The sequence below is a fragment of the Sipha flava genome, unplaced genomic scaffold (assembly GCF_003268045.1).
Source record: "Sipha flava isolate LNK unplaced genomic scaffold, YSA_version1 46_pilon_pilon, whole genome shotgun sequence".
Lineage (NCBI taxonomy): Eukaryota > Metazoa > Arthropoda > Insecta > Hemiptera > Aphididae > Sipha > Sipha flava.
In genome coordinates, this window is record NW_020273250.1 from 211,837 (window position 1) to 230,855 (window position 19,019).

The 19,019-nt window shown below is 25.8% G+C and overlaps 1 protein-coding gene across 1 annotated transcript; it reads left to right on the forward strand.

The window, feature by feature from the left end:
• The first annotated feature begins 13,080 nt into the window (after positions 1-13,080).
• On the forward strand, positions 13,081-17,328 carry LOC112689797 (cyclin-C). Its single transcript, XM_025563648.1, has 5 exons — positions 13,081-13,981; positions 14,353-14,459; positions 14,565-14,771; positions 14,834-15,088; positions 17,036-17,328. The coding sequence occupies exons 1-5, from the start codon at positions 13,950-13,952 to the stop codon at positions 17,236-17,238; spliced, it is 804 nt and encodes a 267-aa protein (XP_025419433.1). The 5' UTR covers positions 13,081-13,949; the 3' UTR covers positions 17,239-17,328.
• Positions 17,329-19,019: the final 1,691 nt, after the last annotated feature.

Consider the following 19,019-nt stretch of genomic DNA (forward strand, 5'->3'; position numbering starts at 1 on the left):
TTTACATATAATTTTATATATATTTTTATACAAATGTTAAACAAACATATTTTTTCTTAATTTTAATATTTATTTATTTCATAAATACAAAAACAAAATTATTTAATGTACATTTAGGTTTAAATAAATTTTTTGATATTTTTAGGGCATTTTTTAGAGTTTTTAGGTCATAAATGCATTTTTTAGTTTTTTTTTTTAAGGCATTTAAATCCGAGCCCTATTAATGATTCAAAGACAGAGTTGAGAATTTTTAATAGAATATTAATCAAAAATATGGCAATAATTTAACACCTGACAAAATATCAGAAATAGAATATATAAAACAGAATGACTTTCATAAAGGCTTTCAATTATTAACAGAGTCATTATAAATATTCCTAACGACACCAACAAATACAGCAAATTGTAAAAGATCCTTTTCCTGTCTAAAGAGGTTAAAACATATCTTAGAACAACAACGAGGCAAAAAAGACTTTGCAAATTAGCTACTTTACAACTCGAAAAGAAGTATAACATTAATTTGGACCTAGTGATTGATGAATTCGGTACGACATCTGTCGAAAAAGGACGTCGTCTCAAAATGAATAAAAATAAAAAATCGTTAATTTTTTTTTTTTAATAATATTATAATAATGAAGGTTTTACTGTTTAAATATTTATAATATATATATAAATATAAATATATATAGTTAATCTCAGAAAAAATTTTACTAAGGAAGTTAAAGTCTTAGTATGTTGAAAATTATATGTTAAGAACAATTATATATATATATATATATATATATATTATACCTCTGTACCACCAAAAATAGAACTGAATTTATATCCCTGATTACACCATGAAATACCATTATATTTTATGTATATCATCTACTATATATTTTACCATGACCCATAAACGTGTGCGAAATTTTTGTGTAATGTTTAGGATACGTAAGTGACAAACTCCCCTTATACCTTTTAAAATATAACTATATATTTTAAACAGTGGAGAACATTTTGCTTGCTACCTTTTCAGTTTGGTTTAAAAAATAATATGAAAAACCATTGACATTTGGAGTAGTGTTAACAATATTTCAATGTAACAAAATACAAATTTTATAATAATTGTGTATTATTCGTATAAGAATAATCAGTTTTCATACAAATTTCATACAACTTCAAAAATCTTCAAAAATAATATAATAATATGAGTAAAAGATAAATATTATCTTTTGTACAAATTTCTTAAAAAAATCAAAGCCCATGCTAATTCAACATTACATTCTTAAATAACTGGAATTTGGGTTACTATTATAATAATCATAATTTATAATATAATGTATGTTTGTGTTTAGCTTTTAGATAGTTATAGATACTTAGGTATTTATATTAGTCAATGAACCGTGCCATTAAAAGTAAAAAATATGAAAATAATAAATATTTGTTAATTAGACAGAAAAATGTTTCTGTTTTTCGTACAAACTGTTCAGAGTACCTATATAATTTCTATAGCAACTATACTAACTATACTACATATATGCTTGATATAACTATTCAAAAATAAAATTGAAGAATCAGGTGTAGTATTTACTTCGTATTTAGTCTCTTTAGTCTTTTGATTTAACCTCTTAGTAAGTACAACGTCGTACTAAACATATATGACATTGGCGCCACTAGGATAAAATCAATAGGACTACGAGAGTCCTGTAATCAAACATAAATATTAATTCAATTCACGATTAGTTTTAACCTTTTTTTGACATCATGAGTAGAAGTCTAAAACATCGTTAAGGTATAATTTGTTGTATTTATAAATTTTACGTATGTACCTGAAATGTGGTGCATACTACTTACGACCGAGATTATTATCGAGTCTTGTGTTTCGCGGATGACAATAAGCTCTTTATGGAAATACGCATGTTTGATGATTGTCTCAAGCTACAAGCTGATATCAATAGGTTTTCTGAATGGTCAAATATATTAGGATTATCTCTCAACCTATCTAAATGTAACATTTTTACATTCTATAGATCTAAATCCCCGATATACTATCCCTATTGCATCAGAGAGATAAATATTTTGCGTGAGTCTAATTATATTTCGGACCTTGGATTTAGATTTAGTAACAATCTTGATATGAAACTACATATAGAAAATATTTGTTGCAAGACTTTTAAAATGCTTGGTTTCGTTACGAGATTGGCCAAAGACTTTAAACTTGGTACATCTCTAAAAATATTATTCTGTGCTCTTGTTAGACCAATTCTCGAATATGGCTGCGATATATGGAACCCTTATACTGCCACGGACTTCTCACAAATTGAAATTTGAGTGAAACGTTTTTTAAATATATATAAAAGTCGAATTTGTTTTTTCTTTAAATTTTTTTATTTCATTATTTTTTTCTATAATCTTTTTTGGGTGTATTTACGCTATTTATTAACACATAAGTATTAATTTTAAATGATTTTAAAACATTTATAAATTTATATATACTTAGATGGCTTGAGTAAAAAGATGAATTGAATTTGGAATGAAATGCTTCACATGCGTTGTTGTTCACTATACACTATACGAACATTGTGCCCACATACTTGGAGGAAATTGAGCATTTTCAGTTATATAATTGTCTAAAATGTAATCAGTTAATTCTAAACATTTTGCCGAAACGATTGGAATGATTTCATAGGCAAATACGTCACTTAAATATTATGGAGATAAAAATGGCAGGCCAAAACAAATTCTAAGAAATAAACCTATTTCTGATTTATTTTTATATTCATTTGCCAATCCAATATTAAGTAGTTTTTTTTTTTTTTTTTTTATATTTCATTTTCAAGCATTTCATGGTAACTGAAATTATATTCGTCAATTAAAAAGAATTCTTTTTTCGCGCACAATTTGGATAATAATTTTAATTTGACACTGTAGAACGGAAAGCTTAGACTCCCCCTACATATCTTAATATCCCCCCAAAATCGAAGCTTTGTTAGAAATTTTATTCGTTATTTTCATAATTTATTTATTAACTTATCTGTTTATTTTTTTTGAAAACCGTAAAATAAGAAATAATAAAAAACTATTTACAATAGCATGAACAATACCAATTACATAGTTTGGCTACTTGCGAAAGAAGTTTCAGTGCAATGAAAAAAATAAAAACTTGGTTAAGGACATTGTTGGTTCAAGATAGGTTCAGCAATCTTTCAATACTATATATTGAAAAAGATATATCGAAAAATAAAAAGGTGGGCAAATTAATGAAAATAATTAACTCGAGTTAAGTTAAGAGAACACAAGATCAATAAGTTTAAAGTTAACAGTTAACAATTCATAAATTTAACTCGATAAGTTACAAGTTAATAAGAAAAAAAATATTAACTTAACTCAGTCTAAAAAAAGTTAATCTACTTTTTTAATTAGTAAGTAGATCACGTAAAAAGTGACTGCGTTCTTTAGAAAGATTTATTTCCTAAACTATAATAAACAATTCTATTGAATTTTTTATAATAATATACAGCAGTAGCACTGAAGTGTTTGAAAAATACTATGACATTGTACAATGTACCAGTGGCGTATTTATGGAGGGGTGAGGGGGCCCGGGCCCCCACCGAAATGAAAAATACCATTGTTAAAGATTTTTATTTTTAATATAGATATGTCTTAATGCTGGGTTTCCGAAAATTTGTTGCGACACTGAGAATGTTGCTTATGCCATAATTTAAAATTTTATAATTATAAAATATGTTTATTCTTTTAAGAAAATATGTGGTAAATTTTGAGTGCTCTTTGTTTATTACAATGTAGTTTTTATACTTTTAAAAAATAATAAATCATTAAAAAAATTAAGTTTCTTATTTCTCTGATGGTGTAAAGACAGTCGAGAAGTCTTATAGTGTTAAAATAATTTTTTTCGTAATAGTGTGCTTCCTCCTTCCCTTCCACCCAAAAATCAAATACATAATCGGCCCCCCTTCGAAATGAAAACTTATATACGCCACTGCATGTACATCAAGGAGTAACTCACTACCATATTTAATTATCTTTATAGTTAGAATTCTTTATACATAACATTCTGTATCCAGAACCCAATACCCAAAGGTGGGCCCCCAACCTACAAAATCTTATATGACATCTGACTTACAGTTTATGTGACCATTTTACATTTTACCATTTTTATATATGATTATTTAATTTTTGTATAAATATTTTCGTATAAACGAAAAACTTAAAACAATTTTAACTTGATAGATCCTTTTTAAATCAACTGTAAAAAGCTAAGTTATTTCAACTGCCAATTAATCTAGTTAAGTTAAAAAGTTTATTAGAAAATAAACTAACTAGTTGGGTTAAAAAGTTAAAAAAATTAACTTTTTAACTAAACTTTAGCTTTTTAACTAGTTAATGCTCACCTTTGGAAAAATATAAAAAGCGATGATATTTTGAGTATCTTTGCTAATACAAATAGTTATTTGTCATTAAAATAATATATTAATTATTTTTAAATATACGTTATTTAGTGTTTTTTTTAATACAATTTAAACATATCTATATTTTTAATGGTAATAAGTTTTACTTGTGTGTGGGAAGGGGGTGTGGGGGCGAAGCCCCTGCGAGTTGTTTTACATTGAATTGTTATAGCCCTTCCAAAAATTCAACCAAATGTCCGCCTATGCTCAGAAATTGTTTGACGACAACTAGACATTGACATGGTAGGTACATAATTAATTTTATCACACTGAAACTCTATAATAGCTGATAATATTAATTTATCGTTAATCGCAGATATTATACCACATACACAATTTACACATACATAATTATTGTGACACATAATATTTATGGATGCATCTTGGTCATGACTATTATAGTAGATAAAAAGAATATTATGGTCGAGTTGCGTACCCAAAACAGGATGCAAGTTACCTGTCAAATTTATTATCTGAAAAATATACCTTTTTGGGGGACGCAAGTAGTAGACAGCCCCTCAAATAAATTGTAGATATCATATTAAGTGTATATTTTATCAATCACATCGGATGCATTGTCCAGCTAATACAACTGAATATAAGAAAATCCTGTAATCAGATTTCGTACTTAAAAACGGGTTGATAAAAAACACTCGAATATTACAAAACTATTTGCAAAACGAATTTCAATACCTGTAACAAACAATATCAATAATATTTTTAATTATTTAAATTTTTTTAAATTTAAGTTACAATTATATGAGATTAATGAATAGTTATTTAACTAAATAATTAAATCATTAATTAATTATTTGTACATAGAAACCAATAATGTTGTAATTTGAAGTATAATTAATCACGTTATCTTGTTGCATAAATAACTTGAAGAGAAAAAAGAAAACAAAGTATAATAGACGATATAATTTCAAACAAATTTGTAAGTACTAATATAAGTAAAAAACTACTAACTATTCAAATTTAAAAATGAAATATATTAAATATATTTATTAATTAATATATATAATAATTATTATTAAAAATTATTTTCAAAAATTATACTATTAATTATCTAATTTACATTCAAACGTATAGTTATAGTGTATATATACACTGCTTTTCTTTCAATTTTATTTAACCAAGTTGTATTAACTGAATAATAATATTGTAACAACTAAGTAATTTTGTAACAATAACTATCGGTTACAAAATTTCAACAAGTGAGTTGTGTAGTACCCTCTAAATAATTTGTAGTATATACAATTAAATTTATAAAGCCGAAAAAAATATTTCTGCTTTACTTAATTGTTTTGTTAAACCCGCACAATGTTTTGCTGATTTTTTAAAAATAACTTAATAATAGTAACTGAACATTTTGTAAACGTCATACTGAGTTCACCCATAAATATATATACTTTCTGTTGTCATTACTGATCACATTCAGTTTTAATAACAAAAAAAAGTTGTTGTTACTACAACTTCTGATTTACAGGAATGAGTTAGTAAGCGTAACCATACACATTGCTGTCCCTGAGCCAACAGGAATTCGCAGTTATTATTACTACATTTTGGTTATCTTTACAGAATATTTTTTTCAGTGATAATACATAGAAATCCAAAGAAAATAATTAAATTAAAATAATTTACTAACGATATTAAAAATAATGCAATATTGTAATAATTTAAATAACGTATGGATGAAATGCAAAAATATCTAGAAAAGCTAGAAGTACCAGATTGGAAAGAAAGGATACAGGATCGTGATTATTGGAGGTCAGTAAAAGTAGCAGCCAAAACTCTAACAGAGTTGTGAAGGTACATAAGAAGAAGAAAAATAATTTAGTAACGTAATGCTGATTATCTAAAATTGGTATTGAAATCAAATAAAAAAACTAAAAAATACTATAAAAAATAAAATAAAATATTAATAGTGTTAATTTAGCGTCAACACCGATTTTCAACCAGATATGTAATTATCGCATATTATATTTGTTTAAGGTTAGATTTGCGTTCGAGGGTTTCAGTAGATAGAAAAATCTGTTCCACTTTTAAAGGTTTTTATAATAATCACTTTATCAATATAATATTATTTTTGTTGCAATTCTTACTACATTATTAGTTGTTATGTAAAAATATTTTATACTCAAACATCTAATTAGGTATTCAAATGATTATTTTTGAATGTTATAAATTATAATAATAATAATAATAGATTTACGTATTTGGTTAGTTCTTACTACTTACTAATGATATATACAAATAAAAATAATGAAAATACAAAAAAACTAAAATTAACCGTAAAAAACCTTTGAAAAAATACTTTTATTTTCAATATTGGACCACAACGATATTAGTGCTCCGATTTATTTTGCCACTAAAATAATTATACAAACTATAATTATTCTGAAATATTATGCATTACGTTTTTATTGACAAATATATTTATGATTAATGACCGGACATAATGCGTTAAACATTTCTTATAATTGCACTAAAAAGATTTCAAAATTGCTATGAAAACGTATCAAAATTACAATATAAATATATTAAAATTGCAATGAAAAATACATTAAAATTACATAGTAAAATCATATCAAATATATAATCATTAATCACTTACTTAAATAATATTATGGACATTAATATAATAATTACAAAATATATCATTTTTCTGAATTAAAATTTATAATTATATACATTTCTATCTATTGAATCCGGTCTTTATTTATGATAATCCTTTACATAATTTATCAAGACTATGTGTTAAGACGAATAACCTTGTACCCTCATAAAAATTATAACATGTATGAACGATATTTATGAGATGTGTATGGAATCTATGGATGCGTAATGAACATGTGTTAGAAAAATCCGGCTGTCGAATATTATAAGCAAATTTAGAGCTGTTAAATGTGCATATCTATTCGTTCAATGTACATGAATAATAGCTGGTTCATTATCAGTTATTGTCAATGGTTGACATTGTCAAAACTTTGTTTTGACAATCCACAAAGAAAAATGTTTTCTACATGTGTGTACCTACCATATTTACTTTAAATTAAACCGATACACTATGCACCCATTCCTAACCTATTGTTAAAATCGGTAGCACCCATATGGACGTAACTACTAAAAGTCGTTGTTATCGTTTTAATACAACTTTATAAAAATAAATTTTTAACAATAAAAATTGACATGTTTATATATTATAAAACAAAGCATATATACTAATCATTATAAAACTCTGAGACTGAAATGCTAAGAAAGCTAGATGATTTAAATTATTTTCTAATATTATTGAATATTTTTACATTTTAAATTTCAATTTAAGAATTGTATAGTTTTCATAAATGCTTTATTTTCAATGTTTAATTTATTGTTTATGAAAAATATAAAAGCGTTTTAATTACATTTTGCTAAATTTCCGAATGCATAACGATTTTCATAAATTTTTTCAACTACATTCTTATCCGTTCTAACATACGATAGTAAAACAATACCTTTATGTACAATATATGTTCAGTACCTATAATATATGCGTAACGCATAGTTGTAATGATACCTGTACTAAAAAAGTAGAGTTTGCAGTTAGATTTTTTGATTGTTATGACATTTGTTCAATATTCCTAATGGTTTAAATAACAAATTACCTAATTTATCAGCTACAAAAATGATTCATGTAACAAATGGAATAAATGCATATAATTTTACTAATTTTCTTCTAGCTTATTATGTAGATAATTAATACTTTTAGTAATATTTTAATATTTTTAACACATTTAAAGAGTTTTAACGGGTTTTAAAATTATTAGTTATTTAAAAAATCTTCAAGTTATAAGTTTTATTCAAAAATGTTTAAATTAAATTTAAATCCAACATTAATAAAACTCTTTATTCTGTTTTGTACTTTGTTCTTTTTAATTATATAAGTTATAGATATCATTATACAGCCCCACATTTTTTATTTTCAGCAAATAAATTTAATAATTGTCCATTAATTTATACATATAATATATATATATATATAAAATTAATTATTAATTCTATAATTTTTAAAATTTTCTCCATACCATTGGTAAAATGTTTTTCAGTACCTTCGAAACAAATTTTAATGAACTATTTTTTATTTTAAATTATTTTTTGTTGTTTTATAGGGATTATCAATTAATTTTTAATATTACTCCATGTGTGGTAGATATACACATATCATATTTCATCAAAATATGTCAACTTTAGTCTTCATAAGCTCTTTCATTAATAACATTATAGGCTTAAGTTCTATACGTATACCATATTGTAAAAATTTATATTTTATATCAATAAATGGTTTATGAATTAACAACTAATTTATGATTTCATAATTATATGCGATTACGTTTTTAACGTAATTACTGTGATCATAAAAATACATATACGTATCAAAATATAAAGTATATTTGCAATTAAAATTATCTGTATTCATTTTCTTTGTGTAAATTAAATTAATCAATTCTGTTTTATGTATTATTTTAATTTTCCATCCCGGTCATTACTCCATGTTATCGACGTGTTTTTGTTTAATTGTTTTCACACAATTCATGTATATTAATAGATACTACTGTACTAGGTACGCAAAGACGTGTATTTACATTGTGGGTGTTCTGAAAGTTCTGTTATCACGTTATAGCTATACGTACGAGGCATTCCACACCCGATTCGTCATATTATGTAGACTTCGATCATTCATAGCGTCATTGACAATCATTATTCATATTATATATAATGCATACTTATCTTATTCCGTCAGTATTATAGACACAATTAGGACCATTTGGGAAAAGTTTGGAGGTCCTTAATACCCCTTTGTCGTTCATTGTTGTGTACCAACAACGGTTTATAAAAATAACAATAATATTGGTACCTACGCGTCTTTTTTTTTTTTAATCGTATGCATTTATCAATATTACCTTTTACTTATGTATAAGATATTTTTGTTAAGTACGTCGAATTTTAATAAAAACAAATACGTGTGATCAGTTGAAAAATTAGGCACATCAACTTTTATGAAATACACAATTTTCAATTTAATTACAATTAACAAGAAAGTTTAAAAAATATTAAAATTTATTTTGAATCTTGAATTTTCAAAAACTATGTTTGACTATTGATGTTTAAAATACCAAAAATCCACTGCTATGTGATGAAATAAATAATAATTTGACTAATAAAATTTGTTGATCCTAACTCATACATTTTTCAAAAGATAATAAACGTATAAAGATAAACAAAATAATAAAATAATAATAAATTAATAACACTAATTAATCAATTTAGAATTGGTTTAAATACGTGATATGCTATGTGAGCAATATAAAATATGCGCTACATACATTAGTAGATTTAAAAAGATCGTTTAGTCTTTATAAACATAAGTTAAGTAATAGGATAAACATGACACCTGAAGTATGGAAAAATATATTTTTGTAGATTCATTTTATAAAATGTGAATATCATAATTCGTATTTATCAATTAAAACTTTATATTAATAACTAAATCGTATTTTTATTTTTTGAATCATGTTTTATAAGATTTTAATATTTCTTATGTTTACTATAACTTATAAATTAATACTTATAAATATTTACTAAATTAATGGTATAAAAAGATTAAAATAATATATTCTTATTTTTTTTTTATTATTTCTAACTAAATTATTTGTTTTAGTAATTGAATATTTTTTAAAATATTTACTTTTCTTTAATCTATAAATTGAAACCTGTACTTATAAGTTTATTTTATTTATAAATTAAGTGTCTTTATGTCTTTTGTATATTTATGAAAGGAATTATATATGTTACCGGAAATGTTGACTTTTAGGAAAGTATGACGATTCCTAATTGCGGAAGGAAATTTTATCATTGCCTAGTTATGTTATCATTTCCTTACAATATCAGGCGATGATGTCATATTTTTCCATACATATCATAACATTTTTTTTTAAATATTTTGATTTAATTAGATTAAAAATTAGTATCTTATTATATATAAATGTTAATTACTAATAATTAGGCTTAGGGACTTCTAGCATTTGCATACTTTTTTTAATTATTGTTAAATATAGCAGACTGCGAAATAAATTCGTTTTTTGGTGCCATGATATTAGATCTAAAATTTGAATATGCATATTTTTGCATATTTGATAGATTTTGCAGGAGAGTGCATATTTTAAAATTTTCATACAAATTTTGCATATTTTGACAAATTTTTAAAATTTAAAATTAAAAATTATAGATACATATAAAATATAACTATATATACATATCTCAACCGACCGAGAAAAAAAATGTACCAAGAGGATTTAATACTTCCAGTAATATGTATATATATATATATATATATATATCTGCAAATTACCTCTCATATCTCGTTGTAATTTTTGTGTAAGTATAATGCCGGGTTTACACGATGCGTAGTACTAGTCATTAGTACTTGTCACTCGCACTTGCACATTGCGTGTAAACAGAAAAAATAGTGCTTATTATTAGTAAAACAGGGAATGCGAGTGGATAGAACGTCGTTCTATTTATTAACGATAAGTAGCTAAAGCCTTCCATGACTCTACTGTACTCGCGGTTGCACTCGCAACGTGTGACCACTTAATGATTAGTATTAGTGCTTAGTAATATTTGTGTTATCACGTGTATGACGCACTGTAAATTGTGATAATTCTTAATTCAACTTCTAGTTCATCTATGATTGATGAAATTATTATGTTTGAATTATATTTCAAACTTTGTTACACAATACGACAATGGTCCATTATTCACGACTTAATTGATGTTGACGATTAATTTTTTATATTATAATAATTAATAATATATTTTTGACTTCTAATCACTATTATAGGAATTATAATCTTATTTAATATTAATTTTACAATTTAATATATATAATATATTTAATATTATCATTGATTATCATATTATGTTACTATCTACTAATACCTAATACCTAGTGTGAGTACGAATGCGAAAGTCGTGTGAACGCTCAAGCAATGAGCGAGTGCAAATGACAAGTATTAATGACAAGTACTACGCATCGTGTAAACCCGGCATAAATAATACTATAAACCCGTATCGACCGTATAACCCACTGGATATCGACCGGATATTAATAAAGATAATAGTCAATATAGAATAATAGATTATTTGTTTTAATGTTCAGTTCAGTCGATTATTATCTGTCGTTGTTTTTGCGTCTCGCAATCACACAACATCGAATCATACGTAAAACATTGTACGCGTATTTTTTGTAATATTGTGTTATGCTGAAAGTACAAACATTTTGGTTGTGGAACAAATAGTGGATATTGCAACAGTTATAGACATTTATTATCATAACCGAGGTATTTATCAGATAATATAAAGTAATTTAAAGTAACACTTTTTTTTACCACATATTTACTGGTTAGTCATTTTTTGGTGCATTTATACATATTGTATATTTTTTGTATTTATTAGAGCTATATAAGTCCTTAATAATTTTACTCGCTTATTTTTTTTTTTTTAAATATAATATCTGGTCATTTTTGTTGTGCGTAGTAATTTTTTTGTGCACAAATGCATGCATATTTGTGTATTTTATAGAGCTAGAAGCCCCTAATCCAAATAATAATCATAATAACTGACAATTCCATATTCTTTAAGTTGCAAATATTGGCCAAAAATATATTATTGTAAATTGAAAATAAGGTTGTAATCAAGAATAGGCCACCATAGACTAACAGGTTTGGCTTTGCTGCATGTACATTATACATGTACAAATATTATTGTATCCATTGATAAAACAATCAACAAATTTGCCAAAATGAAAAAAAGAAATTTGGAATTTGTTATTTGACTACTTACTAACCTTATGTTTTCTACTTAGATATTTATAAATTAAGTTAATTATCTTGTTTTTTAAAGTTTTTAAAAAATAATCAATAGGTACTATTACTACTATGATTATTTGTTGTTTTTTTTTATACAAGATTCAGACTGAAGGTACAATTTTATTATAAAAACAATTTGTGTTGTTATTATAATACTTATTTATATGCAGTAGGTAGGTTTTAAATATATTTTTTAAATAAATATTTAATTCAATTTGGCACTTGTATTTCTATTTATTCACTCAAATGAGCAACAAGAACATGAATCATAGATAATGAACCAGTGGTGTACCCAGAAATTTTTTAGGAGAGGGCCCAACATTTTAATTTTATCTGTTCTCTAATTATAATTATAGTTTAATTCAATACCAACAAATTACTGTTAATAACTATAGTAATAGTCATAATAGTTATATACACATCACACATATTCTGCACAAAGGTTTACTATAATAGGCTGGTACTATAATTTGAAATCAATTTTTATTTGGTAGTTAAAATGTTATAAAAAAAATACATTATTTAATTAACAATAATAAATGATATTAAAAAATCAGTATAAATTAAACATGGTTTATACATTATAGGTTTATTATATAATTTATAAACTTTGTATATTGAAGATAATGAGAAATTAAAATACACTATATACTATTTACTATTAAACCATTGAGTATGTAGAAATTTCAAAGGGGGTCCGAACCCGAAATCCCCCCTTGGGTACGCCATTGTAATGAACTGTAAATTATTTTTAAGTTTGTGTTGAAGAAAAATTAGTTTCGTCCTCCCCCCATGGCTGCAATTCAATACGCCTTTGAATAACGGATTAACTATAGATGGACTTTTTATGCATTACAATATATCATGAGAACCGGATAACTTTTAAAGTTTAAGCGATGGACGAAAATTAATATTTTTGAAATCGACTAAAAAAAATTCGTAAGAAATAGATATTACATTTTAAACAGCAAAATCATTGTAAACCTGTGTTATTATAACTGAATTTTATTTTTTTTCGCCAAAATCTCATTTTTTGCGGCACTACCTCATATTTGTCGGTTTCCCGTTGGCCTTGACTTAAAGAAAATTGCGGCGCCGCCACTGATTGTGACTCAAACACTGCGGTACAAATCAACAGATTTTCAAATCGACCGGGCGACGAGCGCAACGGTATTTCGCAGTAAACGTCGTTCGGCTCTACGTCGCTTCGCCCTGGAAAACGAACGGTTAACGACGCCATCCGTTACGATTCCGAGCCACATGTCGCGATTTTCGTTTCACCACGTACACGAAATCATCAACAATATTCGAACAGCACCGAGCCCCTCCGTTCGGGGGTTTTCGAATACGCGTGATTTCGCGTTCGATCGGCTCCGCGGTACGGCCGCGCCAGGCTCGACAACCGACCCACGACGACTGTTACGTTAGCGCCAGACGACCGCGTCCCCCTCATTGTTATCAATTCGCAACGTTGTTATCACGAACAGCGCGAAACATTATGGCCCCTCCGTCGTAACGATTCGCGTTGCCGTTTCCAGAATCGGGATAATGTTCGGCCGTCGGTGACGATCGCCGATTATCGTTGAACATGGCAGGAAACTTTTGGCAGAGTTCCCATTAGTGAGTACCGTTGCCGAGTCTCTCACCTACACTCAGGGCCGACGAGAACTGTTCCGGTCCCCCAGCGCTGATCGGTTCCAAGCCACCCTTTATTTATTACATTTGTTTGGCTAAGAATTACGTACTACTTGTACATACCTGAAGTACAATAAAAATATTTAAATTTGCATCTTATGCTCCAGTAAACGAGATTATAAAATAATTTTGTATAAAAAGCTGAGACGACGGGCCCTCGGGGTCGCTGGCCCTCTCCGCCCCACCCTCTCGTCGGCTCTTTCCGCGTTGCCGTGTCTAATGTTTTCGATCTGTTGACTTGTTTAATTTTAAACGTAGTGTTTACTACTTATAGCTAATCGTATTTTATTATGTAGCCAACAATGGATATTAGACAAACAAGATCTGGTGAGAGAACGTCAGCTGGACTTACAGATCTTGAGCGAAGAGGAATATCAAAAAATATGCATATTTTTTTCTAACTGTAAGTTAAATATCTTCATCTACCTAGTTCCTTTCGGATTTATCAAAAAAGAATAACATTAATGTAGCAATGTGATTTACTGAATTAAATGTTTAAATTTTTCAGTTATCCAGATTTTAGGTGAACAACTGAAACTTAAACAACAAGTGATAGCTACGGCCACAGTATATTTTAAACGGTTTTATGCTAGAAACTCTCTTAAGTGTATTGATCCTTTATTATTATCACCTACTTGTGTTTTTTTAGCATCTAAGGTTGAAGAATTTGGGGTGATATCTAACAGCCGTTTAATAACTACTTGCCAAACAGTTTGTATGTTTAGCTAATTGTTATTCCATGTTTGTAACTTAATTTTTTATTATTATTATTTGTAGTGAAAAATAAATTGAATTATGCATACACTCAAGAATTTCCTTATCGCACCAATCATATATTAGAATGTGAATTTTATTTGTTGGAAAATTTGGATTGTTGTTTGATTGTATTCCAACCTTATCGCCCATTGCTTCAGTTAGTTCAGGATATTGGACCACATGAAGATCAATTATTGGCATTAGCATGGAGAGTAGTTAATGATAGTCTAAGAACAGATCTATCATTATTATATCCACCATATCAAATAGCTATTGGTAAATGTTACTTATTATTTTGATTGTACAGTAAAATCTATGAACATTTGACTTATTCTTTATATTGAATTTTATATGATATCCTTAGATTACTTATGATTTTCTTTTCTTAACATAGCTCATTTTAATTAAATGTTATTAAAACTAACTCATCAGGACAAATTTTTTATTATTTTTTATAATTATTTGTCTACTAAAAAATTATGTCAAATAGTACAAATCAAAAATTATAATTTAATTTAACTGTATGCAGTGTCGGCCTGAGATATTAACTACTTAACTTCATACACAACATATAGAAAATATATATTTAAAATTAAACTACTATTTTATTATTAAAATAAATGTGTACATAATATTTCTTTTATCTAAAAAATATGATGTATTTCCTACAAATTTGATTTACATACTCTTTTTTTAAGTATTAAATTGTAATTATTCTTTTTTAATGAAATTATCTTAAATTCAATAATATTTTATTTAAATAATTATATTATACTAATTAACAGGCTTGGTTAATTCTACAACAACAACAAATAAATGATTTAACACATTATATCATTCTACCAACATACATTTTTTTTATTCATAACGTAAGTAATCTTTTTTATGTATCCAATGAACCAGCAATGCAATTAATGATATATTTTTTATCAAACTCTATATCTTTCTCAACATTCATTAGCATTAATGGAGTTAAATGTTCTTGATTTAGAGTAGATCTTAATTTTGATTTAACTAACTTAAGTTTAGAAAAAACTCTTTAACATATTAGCTAAATTGATGGAAGAAGTAGTACATAATATGTACTGTAAATATTATTTATACAAAACAAATAAATTAATAAAAGTATTTGAATTAAATGCAAGTTCTCTAATTTTTATATAAACACATGCAATACATCTATTACATTTTTTACAGTGAATTGATTAAAAGTTTTTTTCATCAATTTCATTATCACTGTCCATATTTTCAAATAATAAATCCGATTGTGTGCGAGGCACAATTACCAAAATATAATCGCACGTGTAATGATGTAATTATGGGCCTGTCACCTGTGGCATTAAGTCTATAAGGCCCTCATAAAAATATTGATTTAAACAAAATATTACCTTTTCTTTATTTTAAGCTAGAAAATTAAAATTAAATTACTATTTGATATACTGAAGTAATATAATATATAAATAAACCTAATTATCATAAGTGTCAAAAAACTATAATATATCTATATTTATAAGAATGTACAATAATAATTAATAATTATTATTAAATCATTAATTTATAAAACGGGGGAAAATAAAATAAAAACTTACAAAAAGGAATATTTGAAATTGTTTGTTGTACAACAATTTCATAATCATAGATGGATGATTTGAACTCAACTCATTATTTTAAATTTCGTATTTAGGACTTTGAGGCCTTTCTGGAACTCAGGGTCCGTGACATGCGGCCACTTTGTGGCACCCCATTTTGTTTTAATGTTATAAAAAAAAAAGAGCCTTTAACAGTACTCATCACCCTGGGCTATTATGTCCCCATCCATCTCTATTTGAAGTGCCTATGCTAGAATAAAAAATAAAAATAAGGTGAGGACTTTGACAGTGTTCGTTTTCTCGTTGCCCAGGCCAGGCCGACACTGACTGTATGTAATCATGCTTAACATTATTTATGAAGTATTCTTCAAAATAATATTCATCATTTGATAATATCGGGGAAAATATTTTAGATAAAATTACCATATATCTCCTTTAAATGATTTTAATCTACAATTTTTAATAACCAGATAATTAATAACAAAATAAACAAATGTCTTTTTTATTGGGATAAACATTACCAATTGGCAATTAATATAATAAAAAACAATATAATTATGATCATCATGATCATTATGATTTTACTAAATGCTCTATTACTTTAATATGTGCATTAAAATATTTATTTTTGTAGGTTGTTTGCAAATTGCATGTGTAATGATGCAAAAAGATCTCAAATCGTGGTTTGCTGAGCTGAACGTTGACATTGATAAAATACAAGAAATATCCAGATATATAATTAATCTTTTTGAGCTTTGGAAAACTTATGATGAAAAAAAGGATATTCAAGGTCTATTAAATAAAATGCCCAAGTACAAATTACAGCCAACGCGGTAGTATTATATTTCAATTCATATACTTTTATTTGTTGTAAGCTTATTCCTATTTTCTATTCAACATTATATTGCATAACATTTTATACTTAAATTGGTTTATTTGTATACTATAAGATATTGAAACTAATAATACTATCAATAATTTTAACAAAATATTTCATAATCTTATTTAAATTTATATTATTACTATATTTTGTTTTATTTTATAATATCTATGATAAATGTTTATCTTTAATAATTAGTAGAGAAATTATTAAAGTTCAAAAAAAAAAAAAAAAATTTAGTAATTTCTATCCAAAATATTATTTAACTCTAATACCAACTTTAGGCTATAAAATTAGATATACTTGTTTGGTTTTAATTTTGATTTTGATTTTTCATAATTACAAATATAAGTAATTACATTTATATTGTATGTGTAATAATTAATTAGTTATGGGTACTGGGCAGTAATGAAAAAATTTAATTAAACCGCCAATTTACTTTTCACTTGGAAAAATAACTTAGGTATACATATTGACCACTTCTAACCTTCCTTTGTTTTCTTCTTTGGCTTTTAAAATATTTTCCTTATTACACTTATTGCATTACATAATAATTAGGGAACGGATTTATATACTCCAAAAATCATTAAAATATGCTGTAATGTGCTACAAAATAATTACTTAAAATTAAATCGCAAATATTTTTTTTTCAATTATGTAAAAATTTCACAAATATTGTATTACAAAATTGAACCATTGATTTTAAAAATATTTTTATGCTTGTTTACGTATATTTGTAAATGATTCCTAATTAGTGTTTTTACTTTGGATATTTTAAAGTTTACAAACGAATAATAAAAAAAAAATTCACAAAATACAAAAACTGCTACAGTTTTATACGTAAAATTAAGAATGGGCCGATACTTTCTTTTTTTTTGCGGTATCGACACAGAATAGATTGAATCGGAATGGAAACTGATAAGAAATTACACGGGCTCTTATGGCCGCCCAAAAATATGGTCCGCCATATTGAAAGGGTTCATCAGTGTAGACCTAAAATTTAATAGGAAATATTTTAAATACAATAAATACAGTGGTGTACAATATTTTTTCTGATACCAAGATTAATGTTAGCTTTTTTTTTGAATACTGTAAATAAACTTACATATACAGAATATATTAAATTCTGTGATACATATGTACTAATTATATTATATCATTAAACTTAAATGAAAATGATTTTATTTTTTAACACAACTCAAATAATAATCATATTTAAATAAATAAATCAACAAAATTGCATTTTCTTTTAATTTCAATTTATTAGTGTATGAACAAAATACATTACAAATGGTAATAAAAGACATACAAATATTAATAATAATAAGAACAAATTGTTAAAAATAATTTTCGATCGAATTATAGGAGTATAAATAATTAATAAATGGTAATTACAAAAAAAAAAAAAAAAATGAAATATTATAAATGGGATAAGACAGTTAGTTTTCTATTTTTTAATTTTTTTTCAGAAACTAGATTTCTATTTAAAAATTTAACTGCTGTAAAAATCCTAAACCTAACGTATAAATTTAATAGAAAAGATTTGTCGAAAAGTTTACAAGGGTGACTAAAAGGAACATTACTAAAATTAAGTTTCAACTTAGAACCAACTCCATTTTCTATAGAAATAGAAAGAAATAATTTAATAAAAATATTTTCTAATTAAAAAATAAATTGATAAAAATTATTGTGGCGTCATTAGGTTTCCAAATATGGAATGATCATTTGTAGCATACAG